The 25,325-nt window shown below is 38.9% G+C and overlaps 5 protein-coding genes across 11 annotated transcripts; 1 reads left to right on the forward strand and 4 right to left on the reverse strand.

Moving 5' to 3' along the window:
- Window positions 1–449: 449 nt before the first annotated feature.
- Window positions 450–2,171, reverse strand: spaw (southpaw). Its single transcript, XM_042000233.1, has 3 exons — window positions 1,883–2,171; window positions 697–1,511; window positions 450–602 (listed from the first exon to the last, which is right to left on the reverse strand). Exons 1-3 carry the CDS (start codon window positions 2,169–2,171, stop codon window positions 450–452), a joined length of 1,257 nt encoding a protein of 418 aa, XP_041856167.1.
- A 402-nt stretch (window positions 2,172–2,573) lies between these two features.
- Window positions 2,574–5,498, reverse strand: dguok (deoxyguanosine kinase). Its single transcript, XM_041998295.1, has 8 exons — window positions 5,300–5,498; window positions 4,903–5,229; window positions 4,707–4,813; window positions 4,415–4,614; window positions 4,010–4,157; window positions 3,821–3,936; window positions 3,288–3,387; window positions 2,574–3,106 (listed from the first exon to the last, which is right to left on the reverse strand). Exons 2-8 carry the CDS (start codon window positions 5,174–5,176, stop codon window positions 3,080–3,082), a joined length of 972 nt encoding a protein of 323 aa, XP_041854229.1. The 5' UTR covers window positions 5,177–5,229; window positions 5,300–5,498; the 3' UTR covers window positions 2,574–3,079.
- Window positions 5,499–6,793: 1,295 nt separating this feature from the next.
- On the reverse strand, window positions 6,794–10,427 carry tcn2 (transcobalamin II). Of its 2 annotated transcripts, none has more exons than XM_042000236.1 (10): window positions 10,272–10,427; window positions 9,963–10,033; window positions 9,340–9,529; window positions 9,052–9,221; window positions 8,615–8,767; window positions 7,891–8,063; window positions 7,609–7,783; window positions 7,344–7,524; window positions 7,145–7,263; window positions 6,794–7,057 (listed from the first exon to the last, which is right to left on the reverse strand). In XM_042000236.1, the coding sequence occupies exons 2-10, from the start codon at window positions 10,018–10,020 to the stop codon at window positions 6,996–6,998; spliced, it is 1,281 nt and encodes a 426-aa protein (XP_041856170.1). In that variant the 5' UTR covers window positions 10,021–10,033; window positions 10,272–10,427; the 3' UTR covers window positions 6,794–6,995. The 2 variants fall into 2 exon arrangements, with proteins under 2 accessions (XP_041856170.1, XP_041856171.1); XM_042000237.1 differs by having other exon boundaries at window positions 9,963–10,030; window positions 10,272–10,420.
- Window positions 10,428–10,744: 317 nt separating this feature from the next.
- Window positions 10,745–15,253, forward strand: ccdc117 (coiled-coil domain containing 117). 3 transcript variants are annotated; one of them, XM_041999082.1, is made up of 6 exons: window positions 10,747–11,094; window positions 11,366–11,571; window positions 11,683–11,733; window positions 11,856–12,116; window positions 14,050–14,196; window positions 14,371–15,253. In XM_041999082.1, the coding sequence occupies exons 2-6, from the start codon at window positions 11,429–11,431 to the stop codon at window positions 14,621–14,623; spliced, it is 855 nt and encodes a 284-aa protein (XP_041855016.1). In that variant the 5' UTR covers window positions 10,747–11,094; window positions 11,366–11,428; the 3' UTR covers window positions 14,624–15,253. The 3 variants fall into 3 exon arrangements, with proteins under 3 accessions (XP_041855014.1, XP_041855016.1, XP_041855015.1); XM_041999080.1 differs by having other exon boundaries at window positions 10,745–11,571; XM_041999081.1 differs by having other exon boundaries at window positions 10,748–11,571; window positions 11,686–11,733.
- A 352-nt stretch (window positions 15,254–15,605) lies between these two features.
- Window positions 15,606–24,892, reverse strand: si:ch211-102c2.8 (trichohyalin). 4 transcript variants are annotated; one of them, XM_041999076.1, is made up of 29 exons: window positions 24,792–24,892; window positions 24,204–24,273; window positions 24,016–24,122; window positions 23,870–23,927; window positions 23,664–23,786; window positions 22,830–23,378; window positions 22,080–22,163; window positions 21,896–21,991; window positions 21,680–21,787; window positions 21,506–21,587; window positions 21,256–21,379; window positions 21,017–21,109; window positions 20,815–20,927; window positions 20,589–20,715; window positions 20,378–20,497; window positions 19,627–19,740; window positions 19,146–19,376; window positions 18,896–18,991; window positions 18,492–18,548; window positions 18,233–18,415; window positions 18,008–18,139; window positions 17,709–17,926; window positions 17,485–17,611; window positions 17,329–17,412; window positions 17,023–17,237; window positions 16,859–16,885; window positions 16,590–16,647; window positions 16,321–16,501; window positions 15,606–16,012 (listed from the first exon to the last, which is right to left on the reverse strand). In XM_041999076.1, the coding sequence occupies exons 2-29, from the start codon at window positions 24,262–24,264 to the stop codon at window positions 15,969–15,971; spliced, it is 3,612 nt and encodes a 1,203-aa protein (XP_041855010.1). In that variant the 5' UTR covers window positions 24,265–24,273; window positions 24,792–24,892; the 3' UTR covers window positions 15,606–15,968. The 4 variants fall into 4 exon arrangements, with proteins under 4 accessions (XP_041855010.1, XP_041855009.1, XP_041855006.1 ...); XM_041999075.1 differs by having other exon boundaries at window positions 18,492–18,551; XM_041999072.1 differs by having other exon boundaries at window positions 15,607–16,012; window positions 18,492–18,593.
- Between the last annotated feature and the right edge of the window lie 433 nt (window positions 24,893–25,325).

The following is a 25,325-nucleotide window of genomic DNA, read 5'->3' on the forward strand; positions in this document are numbered from 1 at the left end:
AAATTTATTTGATTTATAACGTCTTAATATTTTTAGAATATCATCTATCTGAAGCCTCTCTGTAAATATTTGTTTTTAGGCTTAGTCAGAAATGTAACTACTCAGTTTAAAAACCAATAGCTGAAGAAATGTATCCAACAAATCACAAGACCACATTTAAGTCAAAATAAAATATTTTATTATAGTTTTCTTATTTTATACACAAAAATATACATGATAATGTATAAATAGGGAAAATATATATATATAACATCTGCATAATGGCAAGAGATATACAATATCACTGTGTATCACTCATTATGGATGAGTTCCTCTTTATAAATGCTTTTAGTAGACAGGAACACTAGAAATGTTATTTTTTTATTATTATTATTTATGTTTACATCAAGATAACACAAAATTTAAGCTGATGCTTAGTGACACTTGGTGATGGGGGGGGGGGGGGGTCTTCAGTGGCAGCCACACTCTTCAACAATCATTTCCTCATGATGGCGCAGAGTCAAGTCATCGTTTTCATAGTACAACATGGAAAGCGGGCTGAGGCGCGTTGGCACGCAAGATGGGCAAGAAACTCTGTCTGGATGATGAAGTCTCAAGAGGCTCTGAAAATGGTACAAAAAAACCACAAGAATGGATCAGGAACTGTGCAAACATTAGAAAATATAGGAAGGATGCTAACTCAAGATGTCATCTTACCTGCATGTATGCGTGGTTGGTGGGGTGGAAGGACTCATCCAGTGGTGTAGGGCACTCTCCTTCACAGCGATAAGCATTGTAGCGTTTTGGATGCACAATCCACTCATCCCACCCAATGTGGTCAAAGTCCACCCACATGTCCACCCTCCGACACAGCGGTCGTTGAACCGGATCCATTGTTGGTGCCACAGTAGGTACAGCTCTATCAGCAACCCGCATCCTCTCCATTCGGTTTCTTTTGTGGCGACGGCTTTGACTGTCACTGCTGACTGCACCTTTTGTCACGTACTTGGAGTTTTCCACAGTATGAATGAGACCGTATGCTGCATGGCTTTCGTGACGTAGGTTTTGTTTGGCGAAGATGACCATTATGACTCGATTTGTGGTTAGATAGTGTGTTTTTCTTTGCCTCATTTCAAAACTGCTCAAAGAGGGTTTGTCACTGATCTTCTCTTCATCCCCAGCACCGCTCCCATGATCTGTCTCAGGCTCTCCTGAGGCCTCGGGGCTCAACACTGTACCTGCCTGATACAGCCAGTACTTCAAGAGAGCAGTCACATTAAATACCTTCCAGGATGGCTTTGTGTTGCTGGGTGTTGTATCAAAACTCCCTAAGAAAAAGTCCTCTTCCTGACATGATGCTCTGCCTGGGTCACAGCTCTGTCTCGGGGAGTGATATAAATCCACAGTGGCATGTTTAGAGGCAGAGAAAGCAGGTAGCCTGATTTGTAGCTCTGCCAGCTGGACAAGCTCCCTAGCGGAGATTGATGACATGTCAAACATCAATTTCCATCGGTCCCCCACTTGATGGCAACCTAGAAATGAGACACGAGAGCCAGAAATCAAAGTCTGACACAGCATCAATGTGAGCAAACCGGATTGCTGGACAAATGTCAAAACACTGGAGTGAGAGGGAGAACAGGACAGAGTGTGTATTAGACCCCCCTGTGCAAGGCCGTCTGAGGGCTAATATACAACCACCCCACATAAAACAGAACAAGGCTTTAAAGTTGAATAAGCATTGACACTTGAAAGGTTGTAAAAAGGCAGGGTCTAATAACAATTACAACGAACAAACCTAAGAGTTGCTGGAAAAGAGAGAACACACAGGAGAAACTAATGCAGTCAATATGTGGCAGTGCTGCATATAGGCAATATAAAAAGCATTATACAACAGTTTACTCACCTTTGGCCACCAGACTCAGGACCGAATCAAAGTTGTGCACTGATGGGTTGTCAATTTGTGAAGTTATGGCGTTGACAGCTAGCGAAGAGATGGAATCGGCAGACTTAAAGGAGTGGTACAGCTGCATCATGTACTGAGGGTATCTGCTGTGATGACTGGTTGACTGATTTCTGAGTGCTACACTGCTCTCAAGGCGTGTGTGATATCTGCGGGCTCGAGTGGAGAAAACAGCACCAAAAGAGCAGATGATGAGTGTGCAGAAAACTGCAAAGAGGACTCTGGCTTCCATTTTAACCAAAACTCACAAAGATCCCCTTCTTTCCTCTAGCTGCTCTCAGGCTGAAATGATGCTGTGTGCAGATGGAACTCCAGACAGACCTTTTATAGTGGACAGCTGCCCTTTGATGACCTCTGACCACTTCAGGCATCTTAATGGCCCCTCTGATCATCAGAGCACATCAGAGATCCCCCCAAAAGAGATCTTTTTAGCCAAGGTCATTGTCTTGTCAAACTGCCATTTACATTTAATATGAAACCTAATAATTTTGAAATGTAAAAACAGTAAAAAAAAACTAAACAAAAAAAAAAGAAAACATTTATAGCCATCAGTGCTTTTTTGTTTCCAAGTACAGCTGTAAAGCAAACATAGCAGTTTGTGGGCAAACCTGTAATGAATGGATGAGCAAACTGGTCATTTGAAAACACGTCTTTATTCATTAAGAAGCTACAACAAATACCAAGTTCCTTGTTCCAGCTAGTTAGGAAAATAGAAAACACTATACATACACAAAACCGTGACCATCAGTAAACCTTTTTGACAACTGTTCATTGTACATATTTAGCTTATAATTTATAGGAAATATAAAACCACCAGATTCCTCTATGTAAAAGTCACTCAGGTATGTGAATAATTGTCTATAAGAAAAACTTCTGCAGAGTTCAATAAGGAATCAACAGAACAGTAACGTGTTACCAGAAATGTGCACAAAAAACAAAAACTCTAAAAGTACAACCAAAATCAATCTGTGCATTTCAAGCAGTGTGGTCCTTTAGAGAATGCAGCTTACAGACAAAACGTTTTTTTTCTTTTACTCTGTATTTACTTCATTCTAAGAGGCTCAGGTGTATTTACATGTCAGTTAACACACTTGATTGAGGTCCAGCTGGTTTCATCTCTTTCCTGCTGTTGATGGCTGCTCATAAAGCATTAAAGAAGTTCTTCACCTGTGTGTGAAAAAAGGTAATTCAGGATCTCAGTGGATCAGAACAATGAACACAACAAACATCACATCGTACTACAAAAATGTGTCAGTGTATCAGAACAAAAACATTAGAATACTGCCCCCTGGTGGCTAACTCGGGTAACAGCAGCCATCAGTTCAAAATGCAACTGAATCAAACCTACCTTTGTAATAAACTGCTCCTGCACCTCTAAATCACTCTTGAACTCCAAGCTAGCATCGAGCTGTAAGACCGGTATCTTTTTCAACTTCTCAAAATGTATCCTGTGAAGAGAGAAATCCAAGATGTTCAAGACCTGTTATAATTTCAACAGCCTAAAAGGCTGCACTGCTATCATCTTTTCATCACTGGCAATAAACAAATTGACATGCTACTGAACATTTTTTAGGCAAAAGAAACACTGTTAGTGATTTATAATGTTGATTTGTAAAAGAAGTTTTTCAATTAAAATCCCATTTAGATGATGTCAATCACAAACGTTGTCAGAACAGCTACATATCAAAACGTAAAGTAGTGTACTCTTGCAAATTACATGGCTTAAAAATAGTTTGAGGGACTAGGCTGTTCTTCCATTATTTCCCACACTTATTGATTATGTAGAGGCAATAAAATACATTTCTATGGTCATAGGCAATTTTAAAACCCTATGTGTAAAGAGGACAAACAACACAGACATGTGAACTCATTTTCACTCACTCTGTGCTTTTCTCGACCAGCCACCTCTCATGCTGAACATGCAGTTTCTCCAGATAATCCAGTTTGACTTCTTTCTCTTCTGACCTTCCCCGACACTTCAAACGCTCCATACACTTCTGAGAGGTGCACAAAATGACTTGTGAGACATTGATATATATATACATGTTATGTATATTATATGCATCATACCTTGGGTGAGGCTCTGAGATAAATGATGCCCTCCAGCTCCACCTGGGGTCCAAACTGCTCCACCAGAAGGGAATGCCAGTCTTGGTACACTGCCCACTCTGTAGCGTTGATACAACCCAGCTCAAACATATTTAAAGCAAAGATGTATCTGACAGAAGAGAGTCAAGTTTAATTTTAGTAGGCAAAATTATGCACAGTAAGTGTGCCTTATTCTAATTTTACCAGCAATACTGCATATTACTTTGAGAATAGAGTAAAAAATAATTCAGTTATAGTGGATTAAACCTATAGCTGCTAACCTCAGCCGAGTTTAAATAACTTAAGTGAAAGAGACATGAAAAATTATGCAGAATATCTGACATGATTCCACTGTCAACTTTTTGTTGTGGCCAGACTTTTACTCACCTGTCACTATAAACTGAGCGCTCATACACCTGGACAGGTGTTCCTTTTAAGTTGAGCAGACGAGTCGGAGGGGGCTGCAACTGTGTTCTCAGCCGGCTCATACAGGAATATGTCTGAAAGGTATACGACCAGCGCTTCGGGTCCTGGTACATCATCTCCAGCAAGTTACTGACTGCTGTCTGCGGGGCTGCATCACTCCCCTGTCAGGCATACAGTCGGGAACATGAAGGACATGTGTATAAGCTTGTGTTTTAGAACGTTATTTTGTCACGTTTTAAGAGTGTGTGTCCACCTTTGAGGTACTCTGAATGTTCTGCCACTTCCCAACAGGCTCCAACACCAAATTCCAGTCTGGACAAGCAGATTGCAAGAGTTTCGCTAAGGTCGACTTTCCAACAGCTGCAATATAACAGTAGGTGAAAGAGAAGATTATTTATAACAGACCAACCCAAGTAGTTTTTTATCGTTAAAATTGACGCTGATATTACCAATGTTTCCCTCGATAGAAACTCTCTTCACCCGAGATGGTGCATCCGCAGAACTTGACAAGCATCTTGAGCATGAAGACGTTAGATTTCCTCCCCTTTTAGACATATCACTGAAAATGGTTTTTGTTTTAGGAGTGACTAAGTTTGCACTTCGCACAAAACCGAAGGAGGTCTTCCTCTGTGTAAATGTAAAGCCCCTGAGCTGCGCCAGACCTGTTCGTTGTTTCGGTAATTCTCGGCGGAACAAAAGAAGTCGATGCACGACAGGGATCATGATAAGTTTTAAGATTACCTGCAAATATACAATCACATTTATTTACGTGTCATTTGGTGTTCTCCGGTGTTATCAGGCAGGGTAAGCCATTCCAGGATTTCAGTTCACGTGAGCCGGCTTCATGATGTAACATAAACTTTCATTTTGTTTTGATCATATACGGCTAATTTTTAGCTAGTTGTATATCTACATTCACATAATATATTGGTTTAATTTATCCTTTGACATAAACATTTTAAGTACCGTACATTTGCTGGTGATAACCATAGACTGTATGGTGATAACACTATATAGTTATGACGTGACAATTCAACAGAAACGCGAACATTAGCAACTAGATGCACTTCCGGTTCACGCGATGCACTTTCACAATGAAAGCATTTTATTAAATCTTATAGTGTGTTTTTACGAAACGGGTTATCTTAAACGACCATTGCTTAATTGGAGTAAAGATACAATGTCTCTGCGGTGTATGCATACAGCATAGTTTGAAATCGTGATATAAGAAATGTAGGTGCACCCGGAAATACATTAGCTTTCCACACTGATCCCTATGACTGACGTTAAAGTGAACGCGGTGTTGTAGTATTTATTTATACAATTTATACTACTTATAGTCAAATTAATAAATACAAATTCTGTAATTAGTCCATACATCTTATGTGAGTTTTTTTTATAAGCATTATTGCACGAGTGAACACCAGTGAATTCTGTTAATATTTAGATAAAAAGGACATCAAACTTTTTTTTTTTTTTTCTCATTCCTATTATTTTCTCACCATCTGTCGCACTTAAGACACAGCGCAGCATCCCTGTTCTCCTGTGAGGCTTCTTGAAATTTTCTTTTTCAGAGAGCCTTTGGTATTGTCTGGTGAATATACTAATCTGGCTGCATTTTCTCCTTTATTCTGGGTCAGCAATTTTGTTAGTTTGTTAGGAAGGTTTACTATAAAAAAAATAATATATTATTATTATTGCCACTGTCATCAAGGTTATAACTGTTACCCCTTTCATTCTTTTAAACTTGAGATTCTTCTTTTTTTTCAGTGATTTCTCTGTTGTTAAGCACTTTATAACACTGTTTTGAAAGTTGGTATAAAAATAAAGTTTTATTATTTTTTTATTTACTGCTAATGACTTTCAAAGAAATTCATTTTCATATGGTTTAGAGATAATATTTAAATGTTTGCTTCAGAAGAAAAACAAAAACTAGCACAATATTTTGCTTCGAGAAGTAAAGTTCTGATGGCATCTGCTTCTTGATTAAAGATGGTCACAGATTGTAAATTCACTTCTTTAAAGGATTTTCTCAATGAAATATAACAAAATATCTGCTTCAACATCCCACATACAGTAAATTATTTCATTTTTAGATCTAAACTTGCTCTTGTGTTAAACGTTCAAATCCACGAGGGGATTTATACACATATAGCACTCATATTACATAATCTAAACAGCCATCTTAAAAATCTAAGATAATCAAACCATTTAATCAACTATAAAATACTTCAAGATTATTTTGTTTCTAACTAAATGAAATTACAAAAATATTTACTTTAAAAAGTCATATCAGCTGAATTGAAAATTACTGAAAATGATTCAAAAGGGCTCAGCAAAGATTTCTAACAAATTTTAATAAAAATTCCAAAGTGATTTAAAAAATCCTAAAAAACAAGAGTTTTCTAAATGACAATTTAATGGAAGATTAAAACCTACGTCACAAGAAAAACATTTCATGAACCCCTAATGACTGCAACAGAACATTTGAGACAATCACAGGTTAATACTACAAAGGATTTAAAAACTAATTTTTGAATCATTAGTAGCTTGTGTTTTTGATGGTGATCTTCTGGGCTGTCTTAATCTTGAAATCATCGACACCTGAGGGAGCAAACAGTTATTCTGTTAATCACAACAAAATTAAAGTAGATCAAAGAAATATTGCATTATGTAGGTGTGTGTCCTCACTCTGAGTGAGTGCAGCACCATCAGAGGAAAGATGCCAGTATCTGCGGTCACTCTGTCTAGCCTGTTCTCCGTTTACTGCACTTAAGTAAGGACCCCAAAGGCTGGACTCCGTCTCAAACCTGCCACATGGCATTAGAAATGACTCACTGCAGCTGATCAAACAAAAGCTGAAATACATTGGCTCATTAGGTGAACTTACGTGAAGCCAATATTTTTCCCCTTCAGCAGTTCGAGGGCCTCCAACAAGGAGTTTCCCTTTGGCACATCCACAGAGTAAACACCTGCTTCTCCACTGGATGTCACCACTTCCACCATCACGTTCACTTTGGTCTTACTTGGTAAAACCACCACAGGGTCTTGTGGTTCCAGCAACAGAGTGTCTGTAAAAGGGTGAACATGAGGCAAACCAGTGAAAATACAGACAGACAGAGACCAGACATGTAGACATCAGACTCCACACATACCATCCTCATTGAGGCACTCCTTGCTTTTAACCGAAAGGTAAGATTTTTTCTGGAGAGCGGGCAACATCTGCGATACAGCCATGGGGTTGTGGTAGATATTGTTTCTGGCAGCTGTCCTCATCGCCTCCATTGCAGCAGCACAATCTGCAACCTCGCTGCCCATCGCCAACAAGGCCTTGAACACGTCAAATAAGTACATTCAAGCTACAAAAATCCTGCACAGTAAAGTTTCATGTAGCGACAAAAACAAGTGATGGGGGGTGAGAAGGAATAACTCCTTACTTGAACAGCAAGACCTGTGCTGAACTCGTTGCCAATATGACCATCGGTCCTATAAGAGGCCAGAAGCTTTTGCTTGATTTTGCTAAGAGCTATGTCAAGCTCAGCTACACTGTGCACATAAGAACCAGAGTGTTTCACACATTGCAGTCCCATCCCAGCCATGGCATAGGTATCTAGGGTGAGAAATAAAATATTACCTGGTACAGCTAAAACTAAAATAGAGACTGAAACATTGTTGGCATTTCTGTAGCTTTGTCATAAGCACATATTAGTGGGAAAGTTGAACCTGAACAACAATAAGTGACAGTTATAAAAACAAAAAAGGTGCAGAACAGAAGCTGGGGTCTACTGAATGTAAAGTTGCCTGACAAATCTTTTCAAGTGACCTTATGGACTGTTTGTTGGCCATTTAAATACACTGTTTAATACTAAGTCCTGCATATGCATTTTATATTTTCTAGAGTGCAAAGGTCAGTTATATAACGCCACATGCTGCTGTTCCATACACACCAGATGTGACACTCGAAAGAAATTATACTAAAATTGATTGCAAAAAAGTGTGAGTGATAAGTAGACTATTATACCTCTGTAAAGTTATTTATTGTCACTTTATTTTTACTGATAATCACCAATCATAAGGGACATGCATTTTGACCTGCTTGTTTTCTGCGTATCATTTAATCAATATTCATTTTAACAGTCAAAGACAACATGTTTCACTCACCAACACTCTCAGCGTCTCCATGTTTGAAGTGCTCATGATCTACTGCTTTGATGAGCTTGTGGCTAACATGGTTGTTGACCCTGATGCCATTCACACAAAGAGCAAGTACACCCAGACTGTACTGGTAATAGTTAGTCAAAGGGCGCTGGCTGACTGTGTGAAAGAAAAAAAAAGTAAAAACAACCAAACTGCATCAAAAACACTTTTTTTTCCAGTTTGAATTAGTTAAGAGTTGCTCTGTCCTCAGAGATGTGAAAATAAATCATAAATTGTTACCTTGTTCCAGTTTAATAAACAAAATCAGCCAAAATTGTTTAAAGCTAGTCTTCCTTTCTGAGAACATAGCCTCAGTAGTAAATTCTTGACCCACTGCAGCACAGTGAAAACAGAATTCTACAAACTTTTAATGACAACTGAAAGGTCAAAGGAAATCTTACAGGCAATATGTTCTTTCTCTGGCTCCATCTGCTTCTTCAGGTGTGTCAGCAGCGTCTCATTCTTATCGTTGATGGTGAAGGTGATGGTGTTGAGGTCAAAGCAGGAGGACCTCAAAGCCAGACTGTACAGCGCCATGATTCCAGTCACAGGCTTGCTGTTTGTGAGTGAGCTGAAAGACACCATAGCATGAGTTTGGAATAAAACATCAAGGCCAAAGATAAAATGGATGTTCATTTTTTTATACAGCTAGTCATTATTTTGCCAGGTATTTGTAGACAAAACAGTACCTTTGAATGTCATTGTGTAAATCACTTTTCAGTCTATTGAGGAGTTCATTCTCCTTGGCGAGATTATGGCCATCGGAGAGACGTAGGGCCAAGTGAACACTGGGATTGGGAAGTCCTTCCTGACTTTCCAAAGAGCGGAGGAGATCTTTGTTGAGTGACAGGAGAAGCTCACGGTTTGCTCCTTCTGTATCTGGATTCAAGATTTAAGGATCAATGTGAATATCATTTGACTTAAAGAGGGCAAATCTAATTCTATTAACTCTCTGCTCTTTGCTGACATAAACAAGAACAAAGCATTGCAAAATCATCAAAGTTGTGATAAGGAAACAAAACCAAAAAACTTTCAGGCCAAATTGCAGAATTTCCATGTCCAAAAGATTCAAATACACCTCTAATGGTAGACCTATCTTAGTTTAGTTGATTTACGTTAATAAAATGCAATAAGCCATGCAAAGGCAATTGCAAAATAAGGGAATGTTCAGGTCGGTGAGTCAGTTTATTTGCACAGAGTTGCATAGCAGTTCTTTCAGGTTTAGTGAGGACGGATTGGTTTATCTTTGTTTTATTTATTTTCCCCAAGGATTGTTAAAACCTGGATTTCTTTTTCAAAAAAAGTTACTTACCACATGGTTTGCTAGAAGCAAGAGCCAGCAGGCCAGCATATATGACCAAAGGCAGCATTTTGGATGACCTACTGGTTTAAAGAAGAGTAAAGAAAATATGAACGAAAGTGCTTCTGGAAGTTAGACAATATCACAAATATGAACATCGAAAGAACAAATAATGCAAGTACATATACATGAAACAGTGACTCTGTAACAAACCATAAGCCTTATATGTAGTATATGTGCTAATGATAAGTATTAAGAGACGCTATTGTAGCAGCAGTTAAGTCAACTTGTTAAATGTTGCCATAAAACACAGCTCATTACCTCTTTGTCCAGCGTTGAGTTACGACTCACGTCAGGGCAGAATGAAGAAAAAGCAGCGACACCGCTTATAATACCTCAGTGTCACATGACTGGTCATTTGAGATGACAAAACGATGAAAAACTGGACGTGCCTCTTTAAACAGAAGTAGAGCCTCCGAACATAAACAGGAAGTTGGGAAGACATTGAAAACATTATCGCTCATTGCCATTGGTTATAATCGGAGTAAGCGTGTTGAAGAAAGCCAATCAGAGGCAGAGTAGGGTGGATCATATAACAGTGGCCTGGGTCATACTCATACTGCTATCATACTTTAAAAATACATTTTTCATCTTAAAAAAACTGGTATTTTAGCAGTAGAAGTTTCTGGTAACGCACTCACTACGGTTCAGGCAGAGAATTTAGACTTTATATGTTGTCTAGTGTTTTCACCTAAACAACTATTTGTAGGCAGCTTTTATCTTGTACAACTACGTTTCCCATAATTCCCCTGTATCACGGAACGTATCTTACGCACTTTCTAGAACGTTAACGACTGTTCCAGCGCGACTCACTTTAGAGAATAGCAAGCTAACAGCAGTATGACCCAGCCTACTTTTTAAGCCCCTGACTTCATGCTACAGAGACGGACAAATTGTTTGGTCGTCATCTCTTTTTGACTGTGATTTTATTATTTTATTTGGTTGGTTAAGCTTGGGTGTGTAGAGCTTCTGCTGCGCGCTAACGAAAATGTTAAAAATGCAACTCTAAATTGAGTGGAGGTGAGCTAGCTTGACGTCAACATCAAACAAACTGCGAGGGGTGGTGGGCAGTGCATTTGCTCAGGTCGGTCTTTAACGCATCATGTTCTTACTGAATTCGTACAAATATTTTGTTCAGTGCAAAGATAAAGCTGTTATTGTGCACTACTCTGTTAGGTAATATAGTCAATGTTATCCGAAGCGTGATACTAGCACTAACACACAACAATAGCGTTGTAGCTAGATAGATAATAGTCAGTGGGCAGGCACCGTGTGCACGAATAAGATGTCTGTCACATTTGTTGCAAAAAATACCTCTCTCAGCTTATCTGATTGGTATTAATATGATCTTTCAGATCAGCCCCGTTATAATTATCTACCCGCGTGCCTCTTCAAATAAATTCTACGACTGGATCAGCATGCATCACCCTGCTACGTCAAGCAACGAACTCGGCTTTCTGCCAGCCATGTATTCATTTTCAGGCCCCACAAACGTGCCTGAATTTGACTTCGGACCTCCGAGTGCGTCTGACCACTTACAGAGAGCAACAAACTCTAACAAGTATGTAACTTATGTTGATTAGGGGAAGGCTGTATAATGTCTGCAAACAGGTAGTCACTGAAATACATATTTAGCAAAGCCTGATGTGCATTGCCTCCTTTTGATCTACAGCAGCTGGGAGACAAGATGCCAAAGAAAGCACAGGAGGAGAGTAGATGATGAGTAAGTGTTGCATACTATTTCTACTACTAATGATAAGTAATAATGATGATCATAGCAATAAGTGGCTGTGCTTTGAGTATCCTCACAGTATTAATACAATAAATATATGAATGCTTTATCAGGGGATGCTGTGCCAAAAAGAGGAGGTTAATGTCTGAGGCTGAAGCGGACATTTCAGGAAACTCCAATACTCAGCATGAATGGGCTACAGAAAACAGCTGTCCTGCTCTGTCTGCACAGCAAAGAGCCCATGCTCCATCAGAACCCTTTTCATTACCTCAGACCTTGTCACAGCCCCCCTCTGCTTCCACCCGACCTGAGACTGAGAGCTCCTGCATGGAAATAGAGGCAGCTCAGAGGAAACTGCAGGAGATTGAAGACAGGTATGCAGAAACTTTCTTATTGCTTGTGAAATTATACTCCACATAACTTAAATCTGCAACCAGCTTACAGTCTATTTGCAAGTTAAAAAAAAAAGATCATCCCATTTTTTTCCCAAGATTTGTTTAATTTAAAGCTGTTCATGATCACAAGTAATACAGTAGTACAAAAATCTTGTGGTTGTACAAAGACAGTGTTAGACAAAAAAAAAAAAATTCTAGTTGCAAGCACAATGTCCAGACATACTCCAGTTTTGGATGAGCTGACAAACCACAAAAGGTGATATATGGAGGAATTATTGTTTCTAACACATTATTTTTTTCCAAAGCAGCAAGGATTCTGGATAGTAACCCATTTATTAGTTCCTGAATAATGCAGTCTTTTCTATCAAATTCAGCAGATTATTCAGGTTTTGGCCAAACTTTTTTCATGTTGGACCATTAACCTCTCACTTGTAAAATCATTGACTGAACTTGAGCTGATTTAATTGAATAAAATGGAAAAAAAGAAGAAAGCTTTAAAGTGCCTGATTTGTAGTGTACATATGTTTTTTTTTTATATTATTTGTCATCCTGTTTATTATAAATTTCTACCAGAACATTTTAATAATCATTGCTTTGGCGTCTAAATTATTGAGTATGTTAAAGTACAGCTAAATGTGTTAGCTGAAAATTATTTCAATTAGGGCTGGGTGATATGGCCTAAAATATATATATATATTTATGTTTTATATATATATATATATATATATCGATATATGTGTATATATGTATGTATTATTATTATCTTTTTTTTTCCTTTAGCTTTATCCTGATACAGGGTAAACATCCAGATGTTTTGAAATCTAAGCTAAACACTGTGTAAATATTGAATTCAGCATTATCATGCATAAAAAGACACCAACAGAGCTTAAGAAACTCATCGAAATTTATCTTTATTTTCTTTATTTATCTTATTCTCATGTTGTCATGTACTTAAGTCACGTCATGCCTGTGCATGCCATGCTGCGTGCACACACTGGTGAGCTACACTCCCATGAGCAGAGAGAGAGCGCATGTTGGAAACTGTGGCATCTACCCCCTGTTAATTATACAAAAATATCTGGTTTAAGATCAGCTCTTATTTAATATTAAGAGCAGATGGAGGAGAAGCAGCTGGAGGAGTTTAATGCTCTGTTGTACTAAGAACTTAACGTCCAGCTGAACAATTGGTCTCCTCGTCATTGTCATTTCTGAGGCCTATTTTCTGGTTAAAATGGACGTCTTCCATTCAGCTTCCATCTTAACGATTGTAAACTAGCTAGCTAGCAGCATATTCTATTTCCTGTATCCCCTGAAACAACAACACGCATGTGCGCAGGAGAGTTTTCTGGATGGGCAGGGGAGTGAGCCGTCTGTCTGCTGCGAGCGACAGAAGCTAAACTACAAAGAAAATCACATGAAGATACTTTAAATGCTGCTGTGTCCGTTTGTACTCGATGTTCGCGATATAGACATTTTATATATCGCACGAAAAATTTTGGGATACATCGAGTCTATCCGATATATCGCCCAACCCTAATTCCAATTAAGTTTTGCAGTAAGTGATGGAGATAAAGTTTAAGTGAGTGAAAGTCTTCAAAGAAATTAGTTTTCCAAACAGAACATTGTATTGCAACACGAGCAAAGGCGCTACTCGCTTTTTTCTTTCAGTTGTTTGAATGTACTGCTTGGTGTTATTGGCTGTATGTCAGGTTAACAGGCCACAGTCCAGGCTACTGTGCACTGTGCTTACCTGGATTCTGCTTCACATTGTTGTGGTATTTCACTCTGAGCATTGCATTTCACTCCATTGGTCATGTTGGATTTACAGATCACATCAGCATAAGACGACTTTGACAAAAACTGTGCCCTTTGTAGTCTTTTAACTGGATATTGTGATGTTGATGTACCATAGAATAACACTTGAAGATGACGATGAGGATGAAGATCTGGATGTAGAACCAGTTCAAAGACGGCCAGTGCTAGTGATCTCCGACAGCTTGAAGGAGGGTCTACAGCGTGGCATCAGTGACATCCTCCCCCACATGGTGGCGCAGTCTGTGTATGTGCTCCTTAATCTGATATGAAACACTTTGATTTGACATTAACCAGGGAAATTTAAGAGTGACTTACTCAAAGACCTACTCAGATTTTTCTTATTGAGATGCTCTGTAGATGTGTCTACTCTCCACTGGTGGGAGTTTTTGTCTCACAAGTATTTTCATTACACTTTCAGAAGTCATTCAGGCATGGAGCTGGTGCTGTGGCGTCCTCCAGAAGATCCCTTCTCTCGGAGGCAAAAGGGTCCATTACAGAAGCAGCGTAAACAACAGACACTTTGCCGGCAACCTCCAACTCCGTGTCCATCTCCCAACCCTCATAGTCCCCTCAGCCCCTCAAGTCCACCAGCAGAGGCACAATCAGACTCTTCTTCTTTGTACAGTTTGCCTGCAACCCACAGCTCTGGGGAGGAGGAAATGGAAATGTAATGCTGCTTTGTCAGCATACAAGCTAACCCAAAGTAAAAGACTGGACACAAGATGACAACATTCAAGCTGACCAGGTTGGCAAGGGAGCATGACTTCACATGAGAATTTTTACTGTTTTTGAGTAATTCTTGCAAAAGTTGATTTGCCATTCAGAAGGTTTCCTGACTTTTATTGCCGACAACTACATGTAACTTTAAGTAAGCATTCAAGTCTGTACATATGCAGTCTCACGCAATTTTGTATATTTTACAGGTTTAATTTTTGCCTGTAGACATGAAGTATTTTGTACATACTTCCTGCCAGCAACGCTGTTGGGTTATGAGCAGGACTTTGTCTTCTGTTAAGCATTGTTGTCAAGCAACTGGAGTTTCACTTTGAACTTCTGGACATTGTTAACAGAACTCTTAAAAGTGTTTCACATTTGATCATAGTGTGACTTATGCAAGTATGCCATCTGTGACCTTTGAGGAATTTGTAAAGGGGTTACCGATATGTAGTCTTTTTTTATGATTTGCTTGTATTTTCATATGTACATTACCTGCATTGCAGACAGCCATGGAGTGTTATTACTTTATATTTCTTTTGTAATAAATGTACACTGATCACACAGAGATTCAAAATCTGTGTTAAGTATTTGAAGTGTAGCTTGAATTTTGTGAAAGTAAATTACTCTTATGTGAACATAAGGATGATTTTAAAGCAATGTATGCCAGATTAGGAAGAGTTAGGATCCCAGGAGTATTGTGGAAGGCTGCAAGTGGCTGCTTTTTAATGTGATACACAGTGTGATACACACTGAACTGTCAAGTATTAAAATAATCACACCCATTTTGTCAAACATAATCCCTTCAATGATGGTATGCAGTTATCAGGCATCTATCTGTGACTTCCTACTAGGACAAGATCATTTTTAGCATTATTTTAATTAGGTTAAAAAGGGTGTTTTTAAATGCTGATGACAACTTTACTTAAATTTTGCAGAAATAATAAAACACATTACACAAGGGATTCCTTCAAGGACTTGTCAGCTTTATGAGGTTGTTTGACATAACACATGATCTCCAATTTCCATAGACATGTTGGTTCATCATTCATTCACAGTTCACTGTACCCAAAGACCATAAAATCTGACTGCCTCAGCACAGAAAAAAATGTGACTTCGCTCGGTGACCACAATATTTGTCACCGTGACCTGCTTGTTAATCTGCTATCTTATGCAGATGAAACAGTGAATGACTCATATCCATGACCACAGAACAGTTTAGAGGACCTATTTGAGATATAAAGGACATCATATCAGTGGTGGGTATTCCCTCTTTCAGAGTGTAAGGTTTCGTGTCCATTTTCAGACTGACTCAGAACCCCAGCACCGTCTTGACTGCGAGTGATCTGCAGAGGAGAAATCAACAACCATTATTACACAAACACAGAAGCAACACTCAAATGTCAATTATACCATTACTGTTCCTTTAATATTTTCTGTCTTCAGAAATAATTTGAACTAAATTTTTCACACTAAAACGACACATCAGGTTAAAAAATAAAAATGCAGCCCACTACATACAGACATCTTTTACAGTGAGCAGCCATGGGTAGAGTTAAAATCAATTTGATATGTGGGGGTACTAGTTTAAGTATACTAGTGCTTACACTAATGGTTAGTAATTAATGACCTGCTTTTGAAAAAATGCACTCACAGACTGATGAATCTAAAGGCATTATATCTTGAGGTGAACTCCACATGAAGGCCTGGTTTTCTACATGGAGCTGCTTCACTCTGCTCTGGAGATAACGCAGAAGCTTAAATGAAGCCAAGTTTGATGGGCTATGAGACTCCACAGCGCGAAAACAGGGAGAGCAAACTGCCTTCTGGTCTTCCTGATGGGAGGAAAAATGCCAGAAGTTGTTTTAGGAAAAAAAGAAATAATGCGAAAGAGCTTCATGTTAATGCTGACAATACATTTACCTTTGCACTAAGCTTTGTTTCTCCTTCAGGGCTCACCTCTTGAGTCTTCGATGCTTTTCTGGAAAACAATTAAACCTGCCCTTGAAAAGTTGTGACAATGTGTGAATAATTAACAGCTGTGTGAAGAAAGTATGTTGAAAGGTATAGCTACTGTAATGTTACACCTACAGTATAAAGAACCCATCACACAAAGCTGAAGTGAGATCATGCACTTGAAAGGACGAACAACCGGTTAGTATGTTATTATTTACATTACAGAGACGAGTTACCTGCCCCTTATCAACTTTGCCTTGCACCTACAGGATGGTAAACATTTGTACAAAATTTAAACAAAGTGGTTGCTTGTGTGGCTCAACAACATTCATGTATAACAAGTGTGGGAAATGATGTGCCTGTATTATGGAGGGTGCCTTGTTCATATTGTGCACGTCACCTTTCCAGTTCAGCTGTTAACTCTTCTTTAAACTTGCACGCCAGGCGAGCTGCAGTGCGTTCTTTCCACTGAGCCATGCTCCTCTGAACCTGCCGGAGCTCCAGGTCTTTGGCCTTCAGCTGCCTGCGGAGAGATGCTGCCACTCCTCCCCCCTCAGCTCCTCCTCCATCACTCATATGAGCCCATTTCAAACTGCTCAACTCCTCGATGTGCTCCTGATCCAACATAATGGGAAAACCTTTCAGTGACTGTTTAACTCAAATGATTTTTAATAAAAATGTGTTCTGAATAAATGTGAGTTATAACCTGAATGAGACGCTCCTTTACAGAATTCAACGCTTGATCTCTCTCTATCCTCAGCTGTTGCCTTTGCATGCTCAGTTCTCGCTCCTAAATAAAATGTGAACTTAACATTTAGTCATGTATACATTCAGTGAGCTGTATGCAAAGTCCAAATTATACCTTATCTTTTCTAAGTTGCTCCTTGGCTTGTTTCTGTGAATCCAGCTCCTGGTAAAGATGACTAATAAAATGCTTTAACTGCTCCCGTAGAGTTCTTATTTGTGTGAAAGCTTCAGCTACTGTAAGACTGCACAGTACAAAGCCATCGGTATTAGAGAATTAACACAGAAATATTCACTTTTGTGTAAACTAGTTTTGTATGTATGTCAGGGAATGAACTCCACCTCTGAGGCAGCTCTTCAGCTCTTTGCTCCACTAACATGTGCAGATGCCGGCACTCCGCTTGCAGCTGCTGGGTCCAGTGCCTGAGCTGTTGCTCCATCTCAGCTGTGAAGAGCTTATGGCTGCTCTCCCTTTTCTCTAGCATCACCCGAAGCCTGTCACTCTCCTCCACAGCTAACCGAACATCCCGCTCAAGCTGCAGTGCCTTCCTCTGACTCTGCTGCAACCACACACCACGTCAGCTTTTCTGTAATGCTACATCCCCGCATATGTCTGTAAATGGCTGCTTGTCGTCCCCCACCTGCGCCATATGTGTCTGTGAACGCTGCAGCTCAGCCTGGTGCTCCTCTTTCAGTGATTTGCAAATTGCAGCCAATAAAGACTCCTGTTCTCTCTGCTGTGCACAACTTTCACTCTCCAGCTCCTGTATTTTCTTATAAGATATAAAATCATGCAAAAACTATGAAAACATATTAACAAATAGTCAGAATGGTAATATTACATGCTTTGGTTATGAGTCACCTACTGTTTTTAGTTCCATTACTTGATGCTGTAGAGCCAGTGATTTGCTCTTCTCTTGCTCCATCTCACTCATCAAGCTCTCTAAACTCTTTCTGTTCTGCTCTTCCAGTGTTCCACAGTGTTTTTCCACAGCTTCCACTTTTTCTGCCTCACACTGTCTCCTCTCCTCCTCTGCTGCTTTGCGTACCTGAGATCATTTCATGCAGGTCATGGAGTTATATTTAAAAAGTGTGCATATGTTAGGCAGAGGATTTTTGAAATACCTTTTCCAAGGCTTTTGCATGCAACTCCTCTTCACGTTTTTCTGCCATTTCCTTTTCCTTCTGCAGATATGTTCTTAGTTTGATTAATTCTTCCTCTTTCAGCTGCAAGGATCACACTTTTTATTTGCTATTGTTACTCACTGTGCAGTGCAATAAACAACATATATATATATATATATATATATATATATATATATATATATATATATATATATATATATATATATATATATATATATATATATAAACATCACAGAATTGGACATTTTGTTGCCACTGGTGACACCCAGATGTACAACTGCAGCAGTCATGACACAGCAAGGTATGCAGGATAAAGCATGTTTCCAAACAGTTTATTGAGAGGTAATGTGGTAGATTTAACATATGCAGGGCATCATACTAACCTGAATGGAACTTTGCAATGAATCAATGTGTTGCATTAGCAACAGAGTTTCTTCTTTCAGAGCATTAACTTTCTCCTCTTCAGCCTGCTTTCTAATCTGGAATGAGAAGAACCAAAGGTTTAATTACTTGCCTTTCACTTTGGGGATGATTGGTTCTTGAACCAAAGAAAAGTTCATCCTTAGCTAATTAGGAATTATTTATGATATATTAGAAAAAAAGATGCTCATAGAATAAAAAGTTAGCAGTTACCATCATTGTATGAGTTTGCTCTTGGGCTTCCTTCAACTCTTTGTGTTTTTGGCTTTTCAGGTGCTGTAGCGCCCTCTTCAGTTCATCTCTTTCTGTTTGCAGCGTACCACAGGTTTCCTGTAAATCTAACAGCTGCTGCTCTTTCTGGGCCAACATTTTATCCAGCACTCCCACTCTGATCTTACATTCTCCCTGTTCAAGCTGCAGCTTGCTCACTTGGAGCTCCAGGGTCTAACACAAAGAAAAACAGCAACAAAACCAACACACAAGCTTTTTATAAAGAAAGTCTGGGCACTGGAAAATGTGAAAAAAAGAATGAAAATATTGACTCCGTCTATCTATTTTCTATATAATTTGGGGTTATGTGGGGGCTGAAGTCTGTCCCAGCCAAGGTTCTTGCTGTGTGCATTGTCGCTAGCCACAACACCACAGTGCAACCCCAAAACAGAAAAACAAAATCTGTACGATGACAAAGCGTCACCTTAATCTCTTCCTGTTTCTGTATCTGTTTCTCCTCCAGACAAACACATTTGTTTCTCAGGGAACTCTCCTCCTCTGTGAACCTGTGAAGCTCCTCAAGAGTCTCCTCCAGCTTCTGCTTGAACACAGAGAAATTGTATTTGACGTTTGCACAGAAACAATCACATTCTCCCTTTGAAGTCTCACCAAATGTGGTTATTCTTGTTTGAATAACTGCTACAGAGAAAAAGATCACAATAAGAATGATGACTCCACAGTGATTAGAGAATGGTTTAGTTTATTGCACTGGAACTGGCTAACATTGCTTATTCTCCTCTGGTGTTGGATATGTTCATGTATTTGGCAAATAATTTTGATTATTCTGATTCTAATTTTGCTTGTTTACATAACTAAAGAAAATAATATGTATGAGTTCATTTGGAGTCCTTCCCTTTGGAGTGAAAGTCATATTAGTAATAGAAAACTAAAGTTATCTGTTGCTTGCTACATGCCACCACATAGCACCAAAAGTATTAACAACCATAAAAAATTAATGTTTGGACATGTTTATATGTTGTTTGTTCCCTGATAACTAACATCAAACCAGCAGTGTTTGAATATATTTTTCGGTGAATTAATATAATACAAAACTATTGGATTTAAAGATAAGTTGGTTACAACAAAAGCCCAAATTACCGGAGGTATTAAAGATTCTTTGTTTTGGTGGAAAAGCATATTTACTAGGTTGATTACTGGGGGATTTAATATTTTACCTCCTGCAGGGACTCAATCTTTTCTCTTGCACATCGCTGCTCAGCGAACAGTTTTGTATGGGCACAATCCAGCTGCCGCTCCAGCTCCTCACGCTCCAGCGCTGACACGATCACCCTGCTCTGTTTGTGGAAATGACACAAAAGAAGAGCAGGGGGGGAAATTATATTCTAAATCTAAGAAAGGACATATTGTGAAGTCAAATTTCATTACCCTGTTGATGAGGGATCCATCTTTTAAAGTCTGTTTTTGCCGATTCAAAGTTGCAAGATCTTCTTGAATGTGTCTGACCTCGAGGAGACAGGACTCTCTCTGCCTCTGCAGCTTCTGTAGCTGGCAACTAACAAAAATGTACAAAATTGATTCACTATTTAAGAGACTTTTTTATATACAGAAAAGGATTATGTTGATGAATGTGGTTTCATAGTTTGTTTTGTACCTAACCAACTCTTTCTCATCCCTGCTGTCTCTCAGAATGGATTTCAAAGTGCTAATTTCTTTTTCCATCTGTGTTGTCTCTGCAGTCAGCTGCTCTACTTGCCACAATGCATGCTGGGACATAGAACATTAGTAGCAAAAATGAGTGAGGGCACTAAGCACATCTTTCATATAACTTTCCCTACCAAAATTGCCACTTTTACCTTCCTTTTCTCTCTGAGTTGAAAAAGGCAGAGCTCAGCATCCTTTAACGGAGTCCTCTTCAACATTAATGTCTCCTCTTCTTTCTCAGACTTCTAAACAAACAAAAAAAAGCTAAGCAATATCTCACATTTGATGATGCAGAAGGGTTTGTAAGAAAAATACTAAAGTCTTTTATTTTACATTTGAATGCACAGACCAACACAAAAAAAGATATACACACCAGTACATTAATTCTTACTTGTTGGAGGTTAAACCATCGCTCTTTCATCTTGGTTGAATCTGACTGCATCTTCTCTGATGTCCTCACAGGCCTGGACGTCCCACTCCAGTGATTCACGTCTTCATCAGTGTCCTTATCATCACTCAAATAATACAAAAGTTGTAGATTAACAAATAGGCACAAAAACGTGATAAAATATTTCAAAGAAGCATTTAAGAGAATGTACAAAGGCCTAATGTGCACCATTTGTTATATGACTTCTTTTTACCTCCAGGTTTCTCTCCCATTATCTTGAGCTTTATGGACAGAAAGACGTCTGTTTGGTAAACATCTGTAAGACGAACTGCTCCCTTTGTAATTAAAGAAAAAAAATAAATCTGTGACATTTTGTTTCTTTACCAAAGTGTACAAAAAAGATAAACACAGTCAGATGTTGCTTCACCAGATGTAGACAGAGGTTTATTGTCTTCTTGTGTGGGTGTGTCATCACCACTCTGGTCAGTACAGTGGTCATTCAGGTCTGTGACAGACTGAATGAGAGAGCACCATCCTTGTGGGGGGTCACACATTCAATCAAAAATTACAGATAAACATCTATAAATAAACATGTTTTCTTGTGCAAAAATGAGTTTTCTACACATTTCCTGCATGGTCTCACCTGTCAACTTTTGGATATGCTGCCTGACTTGGTCAGAGCAGATTGTATCGAGGTCACTGTCAACCGACACAGTGTCAAAACTCCACACAGGTACTCCTGGAAGAGCAACAAGAATCCTTCAAGCACTGTTTCAAGTCACTACTGCAAATGATCTTGCAAATGTGGAGTTTTTTCTTTAAGGTACCTGCCAAACACTTGGCCTTAGAAGAGCTGCTGTGATTGTGCAGTAAGTTTTCTGGTTTTGTTACAACCTCAGTTCTGTGTGAGTCTGAAAAAAAAGTGAAAAGAATCACAAGTTGTGCCTCCAGGCGATGAGCAACACTGCAACTGTAAATGAGGCAAGTTCAGAAGCAAACAACGTTACAGTGACTTTAAGGTACTTCAGGTGGAAAAAAGTTGAGATTGTAGTTCAGGCAGGTTTTTATAAAAGTAGATTTAAAAAAAGCCTGAGTATGAAAGTGATTTGATAAATTTTTCAAACTTTTTCTTTAGAGTGGTCTTTATTCAGAAGATAAAAAGAGGGGGAATAAGGTTTCTTTTACTTGTCTTTGCCTAAAGGCTCATGATTTCATAATCAGTCCCTGTTCGGAGAATATGCTCAGTAAATTTCAATATGCCTATTCCTTGCTGGGGGAAAAGAGTTAGTGTGCTAGATTATATTTAGTTAATTCTTTTTTTTTTTTTTTTTTTGTCAGCCTAGAAGTGATACAGTCTTCAAAGATCACAGGAAATGTTCCCTGAAACCTGAATGTCCATACAAAGATGAGATACACTCAGTCAGGCATCTGTAGAAAGTGGATAAAAAAATGGAACACAGATGGACCCATGGATAAAGGATGGGATGGTAGTTCGGTGTTTTATCTGTCACTCCTTATCCATATCAGTAAATAAAGTTTAGAACATGCTTGATGGCTCTTCATCATGCTGTACCTACCATTACCATCGTCCTCGGGTCTCAGTGGGGTTGTGTCTCTCTCTTCAGCTCCTGCTTCTTGACTAACTATTGACATATTAACTCCACACTTCTTAAAGAGACATGATCTTTGTTGCTTTCTTTGAACAGGATTGCCTGACTGGAAAGAGTGAGCCATCACTGCATTTTTCTGGCTTCCCCAAGTTGTTGCTGATCCTTGTCTCTCAACGTTTGGCTCAATTAGACCACTCACACAAATGCTGCTGTCAGAGATTTCTATCCACTTAGCTTTTTCTTCACTGTCTAACTGTTGCATATCTGGCAGAGTCAGTTCCACCATCTCCTCTCTGAAACGTCTGACAAAATCCTCAGTGCAGATACTTTCTGAAGGAGGCTGTGTTTCATCTGCAATCTTTCTTTCTTTACAGGCATCTCCAAGCAGCCTCTCCAACCTCCAAATGACCTGTTCCTTTCGAGATTCAATTTCCTCTTTGTCACTTGTGCTCCTGTCAAGCCTCGTTTTGGATTCCCTCTGAGTGACAGGACCTTCCCAGCAGCCTGCCGTTTTCTCTGTGGTAGAGAAGATGAGATCTGTTGCACTAAGGAGGTATTTCTTCATATAAATTAATGTTACACAACTTATAAGGGTGACTAACCCTGGTACTACACAAGGGACTGATTTATGTACATTTTCATGATTGGACCCCTAAATATTTATGTTGATAAGCAGCACTTAGAATTTTATTATTGCACATAATATAGAAAAAAAAGCAGTCTCTTCAAAACAACATTTGAGAAGAGCTTAGCTAAAATAATGATGTTTGACCTGTTATGATGCAGATGCTGGACTATTACCAGATATTTGCTTGATTGTTGGAGTGTGCATCAAATCAAGACTAGACATGGGAGTGTCATATGTCTCAACTGCACTTCCAATGCTTGTGTCTTTGCTCAGAGATTGACTCCACCTAAGAGTGGCTTCAAAGAAAAATCCCAAACACATTTTATCATTTGACATAGTCATTAACATTGCTATAAAGTGAGATTATGACATAGATTACCTGCTTTGCTGCAATCATGTTCTTTAGTAACTGAAAAGTCACAATTTGGAGGCTGAACCTGCAACAATTTAACATACTTGCTACATAAAACACAAGCTGATAGTTAAAAAAATAAAAAAAAGACAATCACAGTGACAATCAGCGACCTTGAGCTGCTCAAGCTGTGCATCCATTGCATCTAGCAGGAGATCGCAGTGGTCTAGTTTGGGAGGAAGACAGTCCATTCCCAACACACTGCTATTTTCACAGAGATCTATATGGACAGACAAGTTATCATGAACAACAGAAAACAAAAAAGAGACTGACACACACAAGATGCTTAAAAACGTCTCACCAGTGTAAAGAAGTTTGTGTGTGTCCTCTAAATCTCTCTCTGCATTGTCATGGCCATCCATTTCTGAAAGCTGCACACAGAGGGTCAAATAGTCAGCAGTGCCATAGAGACTGTATCCCCACAGTAAAGAATCATAACAAGTGGGGGGTTTATGTTACTCAGTCGTCCAGGAAACCAAGTCAGAGGGGCTTGTTGGCAAGCTTTCTTCACCAAAGAACCTATAAATTCTTGTCTCCATGTTTCTCTCATTTTCTAAATAAACATTAAGGTAAAAAAAAACTGAAGTTTAAGCCCACTTTAACAACATAACGTGGAATTCTCCTCTCAAATGTTTAGCTAGCCGTGACTGCATGTAAAAATGAAAGTTTTAAAGGTTTTAAAAGTTTTCTACATTTTCTAAGACCTTGTTTACACAAATAAGCCTTTACCATTGTGGGTTTTATATTCTAAAACTTAACATACAATAACATTAGTAGAGCAAAGTCAAGAGGGTTCACAATTAGCCTAAAAATCACAAACTCTCTAATTACCACGAAGCTAGATTATTTAAAAATATATCAGGTGCTGCTTAAAACGCCCGTCACTTACTTATTTTCGGGGAATAAAAGAAGAGACCTTCAATCGCAGAGAATTTGGCTCTTCTCTCTAGACTAGAGACCACAGCTACCGCTGCTGCTCGGCGTCTTGACTGACAGGAGCTTCAGGTTGCCGTGGAAACGGTCAAACAGCTTGTGAAACGCACACAGGCGCGTGAAACATCCACACCCAAGCAAAGACTGAGCCGAGGGAACATTGTTTTACACTTCTTATCCTAAAGCTACGAGTAAAAACTTCCCCCAAAGCGAACACAGGTTGAAAGGTGGCCAACGGGGTCCTTATGTACTTATAAGTGTTACAAATTTAATGAGAAATTATGTATTTTCTAAGACATTTTATTTATCTCAGATTTCAGTTAGACATTTCAGATTAGACAAGTAACTTTGTAATCGATAAAAAATGATCAGATTTCAGATCTCTTATGAGTCAACAACTCAACCAAGGAGTGATTTTTGATACCTGAGCAGTTTAATTATTTGAATTTCTACAAATATAAAACCTCAAGCTTATCTTAAGAGCACATAT

This window comes from Melanotaenia boesemani, chromosome 11 (assembly GCF_017639745.1).
Source record: "Melanotaenia boesemani isolate fMelBoe1 chromosome 11, fMelBoe1.pri, whole genome shotgun sequence".
In the NCBI taxonomy this organism is placed as follows: domain Eukaryota; kingdom Metazoa; phylum Chordata; class Actinopteri; order Atheriniformes; family Melanotaeniidae; genus Melanotaenia; species Melanotaenia boesemani.

Coding starts and splice junctions, on each gene's coding strand:
- dguok (XM_041998295.1), bottom strand. CDS start 5,176: ATGATCCCTGTCGTGCATCGACTTCTTTTGTTCCGCCGAGAATTACCG. Junction 3,937..4,009: donor ATCTCAGAGCCTCACCCAAG/GTATGATGCATA, acceptor TGCACCTCTCAG/AAGTGTATGGAGCGTTTGAA. Junction 3,388..3,820: donor CTGGTCGAGAAAAGCACAGA/GTGAGTGAAAAT, acceptor CTCTCTTCACAG/GATACATTTTGAGAAGTTGA.
- tcn2 (XM_042000236.1), bottom strand. CDS start 10,020: ATGCTGCCTTTGGTCATATATGCTGGCCTGCTGGCTCTTGCTTCTAGC. Junction 9,222..9,339: donor TTACACAATGACATTCAAAG/GTACTGTTTTGT, acceptor GGTGTCTTTCAG/CTCACTCACAAACAGCAAGC. Junction 8,064..8,614: donor TGGAGACGCTGAGAGTGTTG/GTGAGTGAAACA, acceptor TTCTCACCCTAG/ATACCTATGCCATGGCTGGG.
- si:ch211-102c2.8 (XM_041999072.1), bottom strand. CDS start 24,264: ATGGATGGCCATGACAATGCAGAGAGAGATTTAGAGGACACACACAAA. Junction 18,416..18,491: donor ATGCAAAAGCCTTGGAAAAG/GTATTTCAAAAA, acceptor AAATGATCTCAG/GTACGCAAAGCAGCAGAGGA. Junction 17,927..18,007: donor CACAGACACATATGGCGCAG/GTGGGGGACGAC, acceptor GTGTGGTTGCAG/CAGAGTCAGAGGAAGGCACT.
- spaw (XM_042000233.1), bottom strand. CDS start 2,171: ATGGAAGCCAGAGTCCTCTTTGCAGTTTTCTGCACACTCATCATCTGC. Junction 1,512..1,882: donor CCTGAGTCTGGTGGCCAAAG/GTGAGTAAACTG, acceptor TCTCATTTCTAG/GTTGCCATCAAGTGGGGGAC. Junction 603..696: donor CCAACCACGCATACATGCAG/GTAAGATGACAT, acceptor TACCATTTTCAG/AGCCTCTTGAGACTTCATCA.
- ccdc117 (XM_041999080.1), top strand. CDS start 11,354: ATGATCTTTCAGATCAGCCCCGTTATAATTATCTACCCGCGTGCCTCT. Junction 11,734..11,855: donor AGGAGGAGAGTAGATGATGA/GTAAGTGTTGCA, acceptor ATGCTTTATCAG/GGGATGCTGTGCCAAAAAGA. Junction 14,197..14,370: donor CACATGGTGGCGCAGTCTGT/GTATGTGCTCCT, acceptor TTACACTTTCAG/AAGTCATTCAGGCATGGAGC.